Here is a 15,621-nt window from a genome sequence, read left to right on the forward strand (position 1 = left end):
AATAATAACATAATAACATGACAATAGAAACCTGTGCAATACATTGCACATTGCACTGTGCAATAATGGTTAAAAAAGTTAAAAGTAGTTGAAATAGTTTTTTTTTTTCTTTGTCTGTAAATATAGTATTTCAGTTATTGTTGTTTTTTCTACTGTTTTTTTTTATTGCTTATTTATAATACTTGTTTTATTTTATTTTTTTATTTATTTATTTTTTATTAAAATAAATTTAATAAAATTATCTTATTTTATCAAATAGAGAATATATATACCAGAAAAATTCATTAAAAATATGGTATTTTAAGGGGACAGTGTGGGCTTTGATTTGTACAAAAACATCAATATTTGTTGATATGTAAATTATTCAATGCAGGTCATAATTGACTCTTTATTTACATCATACAAATAGTTTGTAAATGTTGCCACATACCTGCAGCTCCTATTATTTTTGTGATGAAAACCAAAATAAAAGTATGGTTATTTCTTATATTTGTCAATAAAGTGAGACAAAGCACCTTTACATCTGAATACAAATGTATTATAAGACAGTTGTGACATTGAGCGTGGTGTGTTGAAGCGAGCGTCTCAGTAATGTGTGTCTCCCTCAGGAAGGCGGAACATGTTAGACTAACTGACCCAGATTAACATGCTGTAATCTACAGATTAACCTATCAGGACCTGTGACCACTTGTGTTTATTTTGGCTGGAGGGGTTTTCAATTTACTGCAGCTACTTTGGGCAAATCAAATGTAAAGATTATGCATTTAACTGAAGACAAAAATTTAAAAATATACATGTAAAATGCTGCAAATCCTGCAATTCTTGAATCAAAACAAAATGAGACGGAGCATTGTGTTGAAATAGTTTATTTATATGTGACAATATCCTTAAATTAAGGAATTTCTTGGGGGGGGGTCACTCATATTTTCTGCAGCACTTGTCCATCCAAAACCTCCACTGAGGAGGTTGAGGTGCACTGAAAACAGTCAAGTCTGCAGCTTCCTTCATTCACAGCAGCCACAGTGCTCCTCTGGCCAGTTGAACTGCTCCAGTCGAAGCTCAAGTAAAGCTGGGTGAACCAGCAGCTAAAGTCTGCCTGGAACTCTGTTGTTAAATTATAATAAATTCTAAATACGCATCCAACCCAACAGTCCCTCGTCATTCCAAGCAGCTGGAAAATCTGCAACAGTCCCAGTGATTCTGTCTGCCGCTCTACGTGGCCTCCTCTGCTTTAGGAGCTCCCTCCGATCCGTCCTCCGAGCTCTGCTGTTTGACGTACTGCTGCAGGAGGGCCGACAGGTGGGCCGGGTGGCGCTGCAGCAGGGAGGCTGTGTGGGAGGTGAGCATCGTCAGCCCGCTGACCAGTTCGCCCTGGACCACAGAGACTGACGGCAGTTTGGAGTAGCTCACCACCCCCTGTGCGCTCAGCAGCGTTTTGTCGATACAGGCTCCTGTTGACAGGCGAGCAATACAGTTAAATGATCACAAAATGTGTTAAAGGGAAGAAGATCCAGGTGTCTTAAACCTGCTTTTATCTTCCTCAAATGGACTGAATCAATTAGTTAATTAACTGATTGGCCTTTAAAATATATTCTATTAATTATTGACATGTCATTTATTGATAATATTTAAGACATAATTATCATTCTGCATCACAAAGTTCCTCCTTGCATGCAGGCACAGACGATAAACGTACCGAGGAGCGTCATCTGTGGGCTGGACCTCAGAGCCGCCAGCATCTCCTTCACTTTTGGCTCTTTACTCACAAACAGAACTGTCGGACCGATGAACAGAGGAGCCATGTTGGAGTAAAAACTGTCTTTTAGGAATGACTGAACCACCTGGAAAAAATACATGATTTATGATTAGAATAAACTAAGATGTAAAAAAAAAAAAAGGATTACAGGGGTTTTAAATTGTGCAGCAAAGAAAACAGAGGAGATCTCAGGTCATGTTCTTATCAACTTTGACTAGTTATGTTACATATATGCAGCAGTAGCTGTAGAGATGATGCATGTTTCACAGCCTGGGAAACAAAATTACGAGTAAACAAAACAAAAAGCAACATGTTAAACATAACCTTTCTTTTCTAACGGCAGAGATTTGTGTGATCCTCAGTTAGTAAAATAATGTGGCTCCATTCCATTTTGTTGGAAAGAAATGTTACATATGCTGGATTTTATGGTTTCAAATGCCAAAAAAAAAACGACGACTGGGTTGCCCTGGTGGCCTAGGAAGGATCTTTGTTGCATGTCTTTCCTAATATCTCTCTTTCTCCTTACTAATTTTCCCATCATATCTCTACTCTCTGCTATCTAATAAAGGCATAAAAAAATTACTTCACTCAATAACTTCCCAGGAGCAAACTACAAGGATGAAGATGACTTGGTGGCTGTTTGCATGGTGAACTCACTGTTACACTCAACATGCTTGGTGCTCTTACTTTTTAAATAAAACTATTCCAGCATTACCTGGTTGGGGAAGAACTTGACAGTGATGCCATGTTTATGAAGTCTGTGCTTGAGAACCATCAGGTCTTCAGCGTTACTGTTGTTGTTCTGGACCACAGCGATCATCTTAAAGTCCTGGAACACGTTCTTCAAATTCTTCTTTATGACCAACGTGAATGCACTGTCCTGGTGGAATAGAAGAGAGGAGTTTGTGTTACAGCGAAGTGGATTTACTAACCAAAGGTTTAAAACAAGAAAAAGAATGATGGTTATCAACGATGGTGTTTATGCAGTGAGATTAGTGACAGTATGGCAATGATTTCATTCGAAGATATCTTTTTTTAAAGTTAGAGTTTCTGTATCCATACCAGAACCTTGCCTAAACAAAATAGAGTCTGAAGTGTGCACATTCACTATATGGCCAACAGAATGAGGACATCAATGTGCACATACTTTTTTTTTTTTTTTAATTACCTTAAAATTATAAGACTTCTTTCCTGGATTTTAAACATTTGCTTGCTAAGAAAACGCAAAGTTTGGGTTCAATTGTGCTAGAAAATACCAAACTAAACCAGCAGAATGTGAGATAATATATGTTAAATACAATGCATCGTGTTCATTTTGTTATAATACTATATTGTTTGGTTGAAGTAGTCTAAACTTCCTCATGTGTTTGCAGGGACATTGCCTTTAAAAAAAAAAAAAAAAAGTCCAGATCCAGTCCTTTGACTTCTCCTGTCACAGACTCGTGTGATGGGATAATGCACTGTGCATGCAGAGTGTTAATCCTATTCTAGTCAATATGATGCTGGTATGGAGCTGTACATGTGATGAAGGAATGCAGTGTGTGGTTACAATAACTTCAACAGAAACATACCCTAGTATTGTAGGTACTACCCTGAGCCTTCCACTTAGCAGTTATTGTATTCATATTAGTTTGTTTCACTTATTGTATTTGTATTAGTTTGTTGCACTTATTGTATTCGTATGTATTGTATTCGTATTAGTTTGTTTCACTTATTGTATTCGTTTGTTTCTGCATTAGTTTGTTTCTGCACTTATTGTATTAGTATTAGTTTGTTTCACTTATTGTATTAGTATTAGTTTGTTTCTGCACTTATTGTATTAGTATTAGTTTGTTTCACTTATTGTATTCGTATTAGTTTGTTTCTGCACTTACTGTATTCGTATTAGTTTGTTTCTATACTTTTGCTCTGGTTTATGCTCTCAGATGCTTGTTTAAGTAATGAGATGCACTTATGACTTCTGGTGATAATAGTTCTCTATGTTGAATACACTTATTGTAAGTCGCTTTGGATAAAAGTGTCTGCTAAATAACTGTAATGTAATGTAATGTAGCTTTTTTATGTATTATTATTATTTAATGTTTTGTGTCAGGAATATTTTGCCCACGTGTTGTACAGCTCTAGAAATTAAATGAACTCCCTAAACAATGTTGTATTCCTTGGAGGATCAGAAGGGGGTGAGCATCACCTCCTCCTGGACTTGAGCTCTCTGGTAGGGGTAGACTCATGGAGGGATGACCCGTGGGGGGGATGTACTCAGTGAGTCTAAAATATAAAGCATATTCTGGTTTGTTGAGCATTTGTTTGTTTACCACATAATTCCATATGTGTTCCTTCATAGTTTGGATGTCTTCAATATTAATCTACAATGTAGAAAAAAATAAAAAATAAAAATAAAGAAAAACCATTGAAAGAGAAGGTGTGTCCAAACTTTTGACTGGTACTGTACGTTTTTGAAAAATGTAATTATATATACATAAATATATACCTATCCCGATGGTGAAACATTTGCTTTTAAATTAGGAAAGAGTGCAAATGCATGTAGAGTGCAAATTTAAATAAATACAAACAAATATACATACAGTACCAGTCAAAAGTTTAGACACACCTTCTCATTCAACTACTTTGAAGAATGTAAAATATAAAACATATTCTGGTTTGTTGAGCATTTGTTTGTTTACCACATAATTCCATATGTGTTCCTTCATAGTTTGGATGTCTTCAATATTAATCTACAATGTAGAAAAAAATAAAAATAAAAATAAAGAAAAACCATTGAATGAAAAGGTGTGTCCAAACTTTTGACTGGTACTGTACTTCAAGTGTCCCCTGTGACTGTTATACACTGTAGTATGTTATATCATGACATTATTATGACTCTTTCATTCATGTAAAAGCCGGGTTTCAGTGTTGTAGCTGGTTGAGGTGGAGCTCATTTTAGTTCTTTTCAATATGGATTAATCTGATGATTATTTCAACCATTAATCAATTAATTGTTTGGTTTGAAAAAATTTGTGTCACAAGTTCTCCGAGCCCAAAGTTGACACCTTCACCATATTTGTTTTGTCCAACCAAACAAGTCCAAAAACCTATACATTAACATTCCCTAAACAATGTTGTATTCCTTGGAGGATCAGAAGGGGGTGGCGGCGGCGGCTGTGACGTAGTGGAGAGCAAGGTAGTTCTCCAATCAGAGGGTCGGTGGTTCGATACCCGGCTTCGGCAGTCGATGTGTCCTTGGGCGAGACACTTAACCCCAAGTTAATCCCGAAGGCTTGCCATCGGTGTGGACTGGATGATGAATGTTAGTTAGAGTCTGATGGTGGCACCTTGCATGGTAGCCTGTCATCAACAGTACGTTTTAGGATTCATTTTAAAATACTTTTATTTGCGTTTAAAGCCTTAAATGGCCTTGCCCCACCATACCTCTCCGAGCTGCTAAAACCCTACACTCCTAGCCGTTCTCTTAGGTCAGCTGACCAGCTGTTTTTGGCCACACCCCGTACCAGGCTAAAACACAGAGGAGAACGTGCCTTTGCGGTAGCAGCCCCGAAATTGTGGAACACTTTGCCACTCCATATTAGACAAACCACATCCCTGTGTCTCTTTAAAACCTTGGTAAAAACGCACCTTTTTTATTTGGCCTTTGGACACTAGATGGCGTGTTGATGTGATGTAGAAGTGTTGGGTGGGTCATGTGTTTTTACTTATTTTATACTTATTTTATCTCTTTTTCTGTGTGCAGCACTTTGGAAACCCTTGTGTTTGTTTAAACTGTGCTATATAAATAAAGTGGATTGGATTGGATTGGATCAGTGTGTGAATGGGTGAATGATATGTAATATACTACTGATTGTAAGTCGCTTTGGATAAAAGCGTCTGCTAAATGACTGTAATGTAATGTAATGGGGGTGAGCATCACCTCCTCCTGGACTTGAGCTCTCTGGTAGGGGTAGGCTCCTGGAGGGATGACCCGTGGGGGGGGGATGTACTCAGTGACGGCCATGAGCTTCTGTTTGAGGATGTGCATCGGCCTCCTGTGACGGGTCACCGCCTTGGAGCCGTGACGGACGGTCTGTGTGAGGGGAAGCCATGCTGAAAGACACACAGTCTGTCAAAAACACCAGATCACGTGACAGAAACGCCTCAGCTTAAAAACCTTCTAATACGCTGTTTAATAGATGATGGCTAACACAGAGAGTTTGAGAAAAACATGCCAACAAAGTACTGAGTCGATAAAGACAGATAGGTAAAGCTAGAGGTGTAGTTTTGACTCTATATTACCCTGTTTAGAGAGTAGTTTTCCGCACAAGGTCGCCGCCATCTTGAATCAGGAAGTGACGACGGAACAAATGATGCGTTCACTGTCACGTCGGACGAAAGAGAATCATAATAGGAAAAACAATCATTTGCGAAAGTAAAAGTACTAATACCAAATTTTAACTAAATACAGTTTCAAGTACAGTACCAGTCAAAAGTTTGGACACTCCTTCTCATTCAACTACTTTGAAGAATGTAAAATATAAAACATATTCTGGTTTGTTGAGCATTTGTTAATGCTCCATATGTGTTCCTTCATAGTTTGGATGTCTTCAATATTAATCTACAATGTAGAAAAAAATAAAAATAAAAATGAAGAAAAACCATTGAATGAGAAGGTGTGTCCAAACTTTTGACTGGTACTGTATGTTTTTGAAAAATGTAATTATATATACATAAATATATACCTATCCCGATGGTGAAACATTTGCTTTTAAATAAGAAAAGAGTGCAAATGCATGTAGAGTGCTAATTTAAATAAATACAAACAAATATACACTGTAGTATGTTATATCATGAGATATTTATACTTTCATTCATGTAAAAGCCGGGTTTCAGTGTTGTAGCTGGTTGAGATGGAGCTCATTTTGGTTCTTTTCAATGTGTATTAATCTGATGATTATTTCAACCATTAATCAATTAATTGGTTTGTAAAAATGAGTGAAAATAGTGAGAATTGCTTTCACAAGTTCTCCGAGCTCAAAGTGACACCTTCACCATATTTGTTTTCATTATTAAAATTATTTAAAGAAAGGTTTGTGAAGCTTCAACCATAAAATATATCATATTTTTATATGAAAAATCACTTAAACCATCAAAGTAGTTGACAATTAATTTTCTTTATAAATGATCATATACTAAATATTATGTATATTTTTATTTATTTATTTATTAAAGTGTAGTTTATTGTTTAACAAAACATATTGTATAACTCTCGATATGTTTTAAAAATCTATTTGTAAAGAAGCTAAAGCTGTCAGACAAAAATAGTGAAGTAAAAACTACAATATATTTTAGATGAAATGCAGTTAAAGCAATAAATACTCAAGTCAAGTACAAGTACCACAAATTGTCTGAAACAACATGGTGACTTTAACTGTTTTCCTACTCGGTTGCTCTTAATTCCAGACATGCCTTGAACGCAGCATAACGCGTCAACGTGGAGGTATTAATCATTGCTTCTCTTATTTTGTATTTAAATAATTTTTACTGGTCACACAATCACACATTTATTTCTAACAAAAGCATATATGTGAAAGCATTGTTTTTTTTAAATCACGTTATGTATAAAAAAAAAGTTACAAAACACTTTGCGTAACATATGACGTCAGAGTGGTGACGTCAGCGTCAGTAAGACAAGCATGAGGCGCATACTCAGTGTGAATGCATTGGGTCTGATCACTGTATTTGGTAGAAATCCGCCGTCTCGTGCGTCTTTTGCATTGAATTTCTGCAGAAAATCGTCGCGTGAACCAACAAGCATGGACCTGAGTGACATGAGGAAGAAATACAAAGGAGATGAGGAAGTGAGTGGCGTTCAAAGACTTGAGTTGCATATGTAAGGGGTAATAAACAAATGACTTAATAGTGTCTTGTATAGTTTACTGCAAGGTTATGAGGTAATAAGGCCAATATTATGTGTGCAAATACTGCTATATGTCCTATTCTTTATTCTAATAAGATAAGAGATAAGATAAAATAATCCTTTATTAGTCCCGCAGCGGGGAAATTTGCAGGATTATAGCAGCAAAGAGGATAGTGCAAACAAGAGACATAGTAAATAAAATAAAATAAAAAAACACACGATCAAAATAAGTATTATAAATAAGCAAATGAGCAATAAAAACAGTAAGAACAGTAGAGATCCACAGTAAAAATATATATACAGACAGAAATTATTATAAATGTTGTATTGCACAGTGTATTGATGTATTAGTGTATTAGTGTCATGTGGTCTGCTGGGAGCAGAGTTGAATGAATACAGTATGTGTTTTCATGCTCCCCAGATGTTTCAGAGTTTGACTTTTGGTCAAAAAAGCTAAATTAGACCCTATAAGTAAGTCAAAGACAATGACACTGTCATCATTCAAGGCCTGCATGAGGTTTATGTCAAAATATTATATGTCATATGTATTTTTCCAGTGGTGGAGGAAGTATTCAAAACCTTATTGTACTAAAACCACACAGTGAAAACAGTGCGGGGGCCTGTAAGTGAACGGAAACGAAACTGTGGTGTTAACCAATCAGATTTCGAGTTGGCGACACCGACTCAAGGAAAGGACTCAGGGAAAGGACTCAGGGAAAGGACTCAAGGAAAGGACTCAGGACTCAAGGAAAGGACTCAGGGAAAGGACTCAAGGAAAGGACTCAGGACTCAAGGAAAGGACTCAGGGAAAGGACTCAGTGATAGGACTCAGGGAGAGGACTCAGGGAGACTTGTTGAATTGTTCTGGTTTAACCTTTATCAAAGTGTCACCACTGTTGCAAATATATTCTCAAGAACAACTGCAAATGATTTGTTTGTTTTCTTTTATTTTCAGTGAATAGTTTGTGTCTTTCTCATCACGTTTCTTAAATGAAACAATGTGCTGTTTAGTGAACACACTTGTTAAAGCTCACATACTGTTGGTGTTAATAAAACTTCTTAGACTAATCCCTTAAAAGCGCCTTTTATTTGAACGTTTTGACAGTATCCAAGCGATCTTAAAGCTGGTAGTTTAACACTCTTAATTGTAAATGCGGATTTATTGATTTTAAATGCTTCGGAAATATTAATATAACTCTGTTGTTCTCGACTATGTTAAGGTGATGCAACGCCCAGTTATAATGTGTTTCTGTCTAAATGTATAGTTTCTAGAGCCATGGCGTCATAATGATGGTATTAAGAGGTGGATTCATTCAGGTAGGACTGTGTAGGACATCACTGAAGGCCTAGGTGTGAAATGCAAGGCCCGCTACTGATCAGCAGAATGCACTTAACTAAAGCTGTGCAGTGAAATGTTCCTTGTCAGTGTTTTACTATTATATCTGATGTTTCTGGATAAATATTCCTGCTACATTAATGTGTATGTTGCATTTTAACTCCTTTATATCCTGTCGTCTAGTTTAATCTGCAGCAATGCATCATATTCTATAAAAAAACAGCTCTGTTTTAAGCTTCATGAAGATGCATTTTCCAGCTGATCCAAGAGGCTTATTAAAGAGTTTATTTATCTGAAGAAGTAGGAGGATTTTCTCAACACATAAAGGAAACATTTCATCCTTCAGTTTATCACAAACATTCAATTTCAACACATCTGGAGATATGTGGTTTTACCTGGACAGGAAGGGGATGAAAAACTGTCATGTGATAAGAAAGCTGTCAGACAATACTTACCTCTGAGATGTAGTACAGAAAAGTACAATACTTACCTCTGAGATGTAGTACAGTCAAAGTACAATATTTATCTCTGTGGGAGTAGCATAAAATGGAAATATTCAAGGAAAGGTCAAATACCTAGAACTTGTACTGTCCGTTTCTCAGTGCATTCATACTTTATTGATTATTTTTCTACACAGTGCTTTGAGGAGAGTCAGCTTGTCTCTCTGGACCCGATCAAACAGTTTGGTGACTGGTTCGATCAGGCCACAAAGTGCCCCGAAGTCGGAGAGGCGAACGCCATGTGCATCGCCACGGCAACCAAGTATGTGCCTCTTGAAATTAAAAAAATAATTTTCATTTTTTCATGTTAATCTTATTGCTGTGTGTGTGTGTGTGTCTGTGCAGAGATGGACGTCCGTCTGCTCGTATGGTCCTGCTGAAAGGATACAGCAACGAGGGATTCCGTTTCTTCACAAACTACGAGAGCAGAAAAGGTTCTGAGCTGGTGAGTAACGGTTTCTTTATCCAACTGTCTGTGTGTGTGTGTTTGTGACCTTAAAACACACTGATGAAAGATGACCAATCGGCACACAGTTGTAAATGTCATAAAAAAAGAAGCAAAGTCTGAGAAAATTGTGACATATTCTCTGATTCTAGCTTCTCGAATATGAGGATTTTACTGCTTCTCTCTGTTTTTTATTATTGTAAATGGAATATTTTGGGAGGTTCTTTTGGACTGTTGGTTGGAACAATCAAGCAGATTAGGATTCAACCTTTACAGATCAGTTGTTGCAACAGCACAAGTATAGATTATTATATTTTTGGTATATATCGTTTTTACTTATTTGCCTCTCTGATCTGTTCTTTGTCCACAGGAGAGCAATCCGTATGCGTGTCTGGTCTTCTACTGGGAACCCCTGAACAGACAGGTCGGCATCTTCCATGAGCTCATCAAATAATACATTTTCACCAAGTAGATGTTTATTATTTTTTATTATAATATGCAGATTCGCATCGAGGGCACCGTGGAGCAAATCCCCTTCCAGAGCTCCTGTGACTACTTCCACTCCCGACCAAAGAGCAGCCAGATCGGCGCCGTCGTGAGCCGACAGAGCACTCTGGTTCCTAACAGAGACGTAAGAACCCAAACTCTAAGGATGTTATGTAGGAAAATACATAAACGTTAGTCTTAACCGTTGCTCCGTTGTTTCTTTTTAGTATCTACGGCAGAAAAATGCAGAACTGGAGGAGAAGTACAAAGACACAGATGTGCCCATGCCGGACTACTGGTATGCATTACTTTTTGCTCTTTACATTAAATCAATGTACAAAATATTAAAATTATGGAAAAGGTGAATGTAAAATTTATGGCTAGATGGCTGGGACAAAACCATGGACAGTATACAAGAAGTTGAAGTAGTCGTGGTGATGTCACCCATTGGTTTGTAGAATACAGTTTTTTTGCAACCAGTGAACAGAAGTGACCATATTTGGACTGTAAAATAGTGGCGTAGAGATGCCGTATACATCTCATATTTTACTTAATGAACATCATGCTGTATTGAAGAAGACTTGAAACTAGAGATTGAGACCATAAACTCATGTTTACAATGTTTACTGAGGGAATAAATCAAGAGAGAAGTAGAGTCATTTTCCCATAGACTTCTATACAAGCAGAGGAGTCGCCCCCTGATGGTCATTAGAGAGAATGCAGGTTGAAGGCACTTTAGCATTTGATTCACTTTTCAGAATGGGAGGATTAATATGGGAAACCCAGCCGTATTTTAGAGACGTCAGCTGTAAAAGGGTTATGTTTGAGGACAAAATAAATGTATGTTTGCTTAAATTCTATTTTATTTTCAGGATTATAATATACTACAATAATTTGCTGTTTAAAAACACATTTTTCTTTTGTCAAAATATCCAATTGTGTGGTCTATAATGAGGCTCAAATGACATCTAACTCTTAGAAGGAAACAAAATACATTTTCACATCCTCTAACTGTTTATTATAAATATTCTTACAGGGGCGGCTACATCGTGAAGCCTTCTCTGATGGAGTTCTGGCAGGGTCAGACCAACAGGCTCCACGACCGCATCGTCTTCACCAGACCAAAGGACGGAGCGTCTGAGCCGGGGGAGTTCCAGCACGCTGCAGAGGGAGGCTGGGTTTACCAGCGACTGGCCCCGTGAGCAGAACCGCAACGGACCGTGGTGTACTGGACGGTACCTTCACCAACACTGGAAGGAACCGCTCATCTTTAAGAACTGATGGAAATCATTATGATTAAATTGGTGCTGCTGTGTGTAGGATTTATCGACAAGCCAAACAACACTGTGCCATCTTTTTGTTCTCGATGCCAGCTCACTATTATTATTATTATTATTACAGTGGTTACCATGGTAACAGAGGTGTGACACAACCTGCCAATTGCACAACTAGCAAAAAGAAAGAGAGAGAGAGCAAACTCCACCCGGACCTGTAGAGTAATGATTGACAGTGACGTTGGTTATTAACGTTTAGGACATGTGTCTTCAATTCTGGCCATTGTTGAGACTTCCTGTCCATTTTTCTATGTTGAAATAATTGCTGACACTTTGATTTCACAGGTTTCCTAAAAAGTTTACTGTTTAATTGAACTTTAATTTGTAATCTTACACTAATTACATGAAAAATTGTAAGAAAAAAAAAAAAAAAGGTTCTAAAACTGTTTTCAGATTAATTGATCCGTCTAAACTCGGATAGATATACTCAGTGGCCACTTTTATTAGATGCATTTGTAGAATCTGATGCAACCCAGTGTTGATTCAGTTATGTGAACGATAGTCATGGTGTTGAACTTTCTAATATCTAGTATGTAATTAGGGAGGACAAATAATAAGAGCAGCTGTTAATATAAAGTTGTCCAGAACACCACCTTTATCAATGACCGCAGCTATAAACATACTTGAATTTACACATTTCATTAAAACACTTAAAGCAGAACTGTTGTATTTAATAGATTGTACAGGTGTGCCTAATAATGTCGTTATTCTTTATTATTATGATTTCAGAAACAGTACTCAGTTTTTATTAAAAATAAATAAATAGTAAAATAAAAAAATATATAATTATATTTATTTTATTATATGTATTTTTCTTTTCCCCCAATTAAATAAATAGATAAAGGGAAAAAAATAATATTGTAACATTTGATTTGAATTAATTCATTGGAAGTGTATTGAACAATTTATTAATCTCATCTCATAAATTTAAATCAATCAGTGTCTTTTTAGTAAATAAGAGGGAACTATATGAGCCGTAAATGCAGTGATACTAAATACATAACTTTAATTCATTATGGATTGAATGTAGAAGTCTTAAATCAAGACAGTGGGTCTAACTGCCTTTTAACAATGAGATTAAAAGAGCTGGTGATTTGAATTGTGCCAACTATCGTGTGTGTGTGTGTGTATTGTACTGTTTGATAATGTTTATTGTTTTTAAATTTATTTAAAGTGGAATAGAGCCAGAAATAAAGTTTAATTTGTAACTGAGGACTGAATGTGTGTTTGACCAGCAGATGTCAGCAGCAACACAACACCTGCAGACATCAACAAAACAGAAAAACTTAAAGACTCAACAAATAAACATAAACCAAAACAATTTTTTTCATAATTAGAATATAACTTGAGCACATTTAATAAATTGCATTGTATGATGATATTGCAGCCACTGATAGATGATATTGCAGCCTTCGTGGCATCAACTTAAGATCTTAAAAATAAGAACTTGAAAATTTAAATACATACATATAAATATATTGTGTTTTATATGTATGAACAAATGTCTCAATAAAGTTAGTGAATTTAAAAAAAATAAAAAAAAAAAAAAAAATCTACCCGGCATGCAATGCGCGGTGATCGCCGGAACCTATTTCCCGGTCACCGGGATTCTACGGGATTCTACCGGGACGCCTCCTCTAGCTCCCAGACGGCTCAACCTCCTTCGCTGCACTTATTGAATTTGTATTTGTTTACTGCACTTATCCTATTTGTAGTAGTTTGTAGCACTTACTATATTCGGATTAGTCTGTTGCAATTATTGTTTTCGTAGTAATCTGCCTCTGCACTATACTTTTGCTCTGGCTTATACTTTGAGATGCTTGTTTAAGAAAGGAGATGCACTTATGACTTCTGGTGACTAGTAGTTCTCTTGAATACCTATGTTGAATACACTTCCTGTAAGTCGCTTTGGATAAAAGCGTCTGCTAAATGACTGTAATGTAATGTAATGTAATGTATACAGGAGGATGAGCCGTCCAGATAAACATCCGTGAAAACATCATGACGTGACGTCACTGCACCGCGACTGTGACAAACGCGAAACATTAAATAAAGATAATAGAACATTAAATAAATATAATAGATGATATTGCAGCCTTCGTGGCATCAACTTAAGATCTTAAAAATAAGAACTTGAAAATTTAAATATATACATATAAATATATTGTGTTTTATATGTATGAACAAATGTCTCAATAAAGTTAGTGAATTTAAAAAAAAAAAAAAAAAAAAAAAAATAAAAAATAAATCTACCCGGCATGCAATGCGCGGTGATCGCCGGAACCTATTTCCCGGTCACCGGGATTCTACCGGGACGCCTCCTCTAGCTCCCAGACGGCTCAACCTCCTCTAGCTATGCTAGCTAGAGGAGGTTGAGCTGCTCGTCCACCGGTACCGGTACCGTGAAAAACGCCGGTAATCCGGCACACCGGTATACAGGAGGATGAGCCGTCCAGATAAACATCCGTGAAAACATCATGACGTGACGTCACTGCACCGCGACTGTGACAAACGCGAAACATTAAATAAAGATAATAAAACATTAAATAAATATAATAGATGATATTGCAGCCTTCGTGGCATCAACTTAAGATCTTAAAAATAAGAACTTGAAAATTTAAATATATACATATAAATATATTGTGTTTTATATGTATGAACAAATGTCTCAATAAAGTTAGTGAATTTAAAAAAAAAAAAAAAAAAAAAAAAAAAATCTACCCGGCATGCAATGCGGTGATCGCCGGAACCTATTTCCCGGTCACCGGGATTCTACCGGGACGCCTCCTCTAGCTCCCAGACGGCTCAACCTCCTCTAGCTATGCTAGCTATAGGAGGTTGAGCCGGTCGGTCCACCGGTACCGTAACCGTGAAAAACGCCGGTAATCCGGCACACCGGTATACAGGAGGATGAGCCGTCCAGATAAACATCCGTGAAAACATCATGACGTGACGTCACTGCACCGCGACTGTGACAAACGCGAAACATTAAATAAAGATAATAAAACATTAAATAAATATAATAGATGATATTGCAGCCTTCGTGGCATCAACTTAAGATCTTAAAAATAAGAACTTGAAAATTTAAATATATACATATAAATATATTGTGTTTTATATGTATGAACAAATGTCTCAATAAAGTTAGTGAATTAAAAAAAAAAATCTACCCGGCATGCAATGCGCGGTGATCGCCGGAACCTATTTCCCGGTCACCGGGATTCTACCGGGACGCCTCCTCTAGCTCCCAGACGGCTCAACCTCCTCTAGCTATGCTAGCTATAGGAGGTTGAGCCGGTCGGTCCACCGGTACCGGTACCGTGAAAAACGCCGGTAATCCGGCACACCGGTATACAGGAGGATGAGCCGTCCAGATAAACATCCGTGAAAACATCATGACGTGACGTCACTGCACCGCGACTGTGACAAACGCGAAACATTAAATAAAGATAATAAAACATTAAATAAATATAATAGATGATATTGCAGCCTTCGTGGCATCAACTTAAGATCTTAAAAATAAGAACTTGAAAATTTAAATATATACATATAAATATATTGTGTTTTATATGTATGAACAAATGTCTCAATAAAGTTAGTGAATTTAAAAAAAAAATAAAAAAAAAAAAAAAATATCTACCCGGCATGCAATGCGCGGTGATCGCCGGAACCTATTTCCCGGTCACCGGGATTCTACCGGGACGCCTCCTCTAGCTTTCAGACGGCTCAACCTCCTCTAGCTATGCTAGCTATAGGAGGTTGAGCCGGTCGGTCCACCGGTACCGGTACCGTGAAAAACGCCGGTAATCCGGCACACCGGTATACAGGAGGATGAGCCGTCCAGATAAACATCCGTGAA

General features: G+C 37.0%; 2 protein-coding genes across 2 annotated transcripts; one reads left to right on the forward strand and one right to left on the reverse strand.

Moving 5' to 3' along the window:
- Positions 1–857: 857 nt before the first annotated feature.
- On the reverse strand, positions 858–6,121 carry mrpl10 (mitochondrial ribosomal protein L10). The gene is made up of 5 exons (XM_054599200.1): positions 6,041–6,121; positions 5,679–5,851; positions 2,472–2,636; positions 1,697–1,841; positions 858–1,451 (listed from the first exon to the last, which is right to left on the reverse strand). Exons 1-5 carry the CDS (start codon positions 6,078–6,080, stop codon positions 1,213–1,215), a joined length of 762 nt encoding a protein of 253 aa, XP_054455175.1. The 5' UTR covers positions 6,081–6,121; the 3' UTR covers positions 858–1,212.
- A 1,301-nt stretch (positions 6,122–7,422) lies between these two features.
- LOC129091492 (pyridoxine-5'-phosphate oxidase-like) lies at positions 7,423–12,161 on the forward strand. The gene is made up of 7 exons (XM_054599146.1): positions 7,423–7,602; positions 9,635–9,759; positions 9,843–9,942; positions 10,313–10,366; positions 10,445–10,573; positions 10,656–10,726; positions 11,465–12,161. Exons 1-7 carry the CDS (start codon positions 7,438–7,440, stop codon positions 11,628–11,630), a joined length of 810 nt encoding a protein of 269 aa, XP_054455121.1. The 5' UTR covers positions 7,423–7,437; the 3' UTR covers positions 11,631–12,161.
- Positions 12,162–15,621: the final 3,460 nt, after the last annotated feature.

Source organism: Anoplopoma fimbria, chromosome 5 (assembly GCF_027596085.1).
Source record: "Anoplopoma fimbria isolate UVic2021 breed Golden Eagle Sablefish chromosome 5, Afim_UVic_2022, whole genome shotgun sequence".
Taxonomy (NCBI): Eukaryota; Metazoa; Chordata; class Actinopteri; order Perciformes; family Anoplopomatidae; genus Anoplopoma; species Anoplopoma fimbria.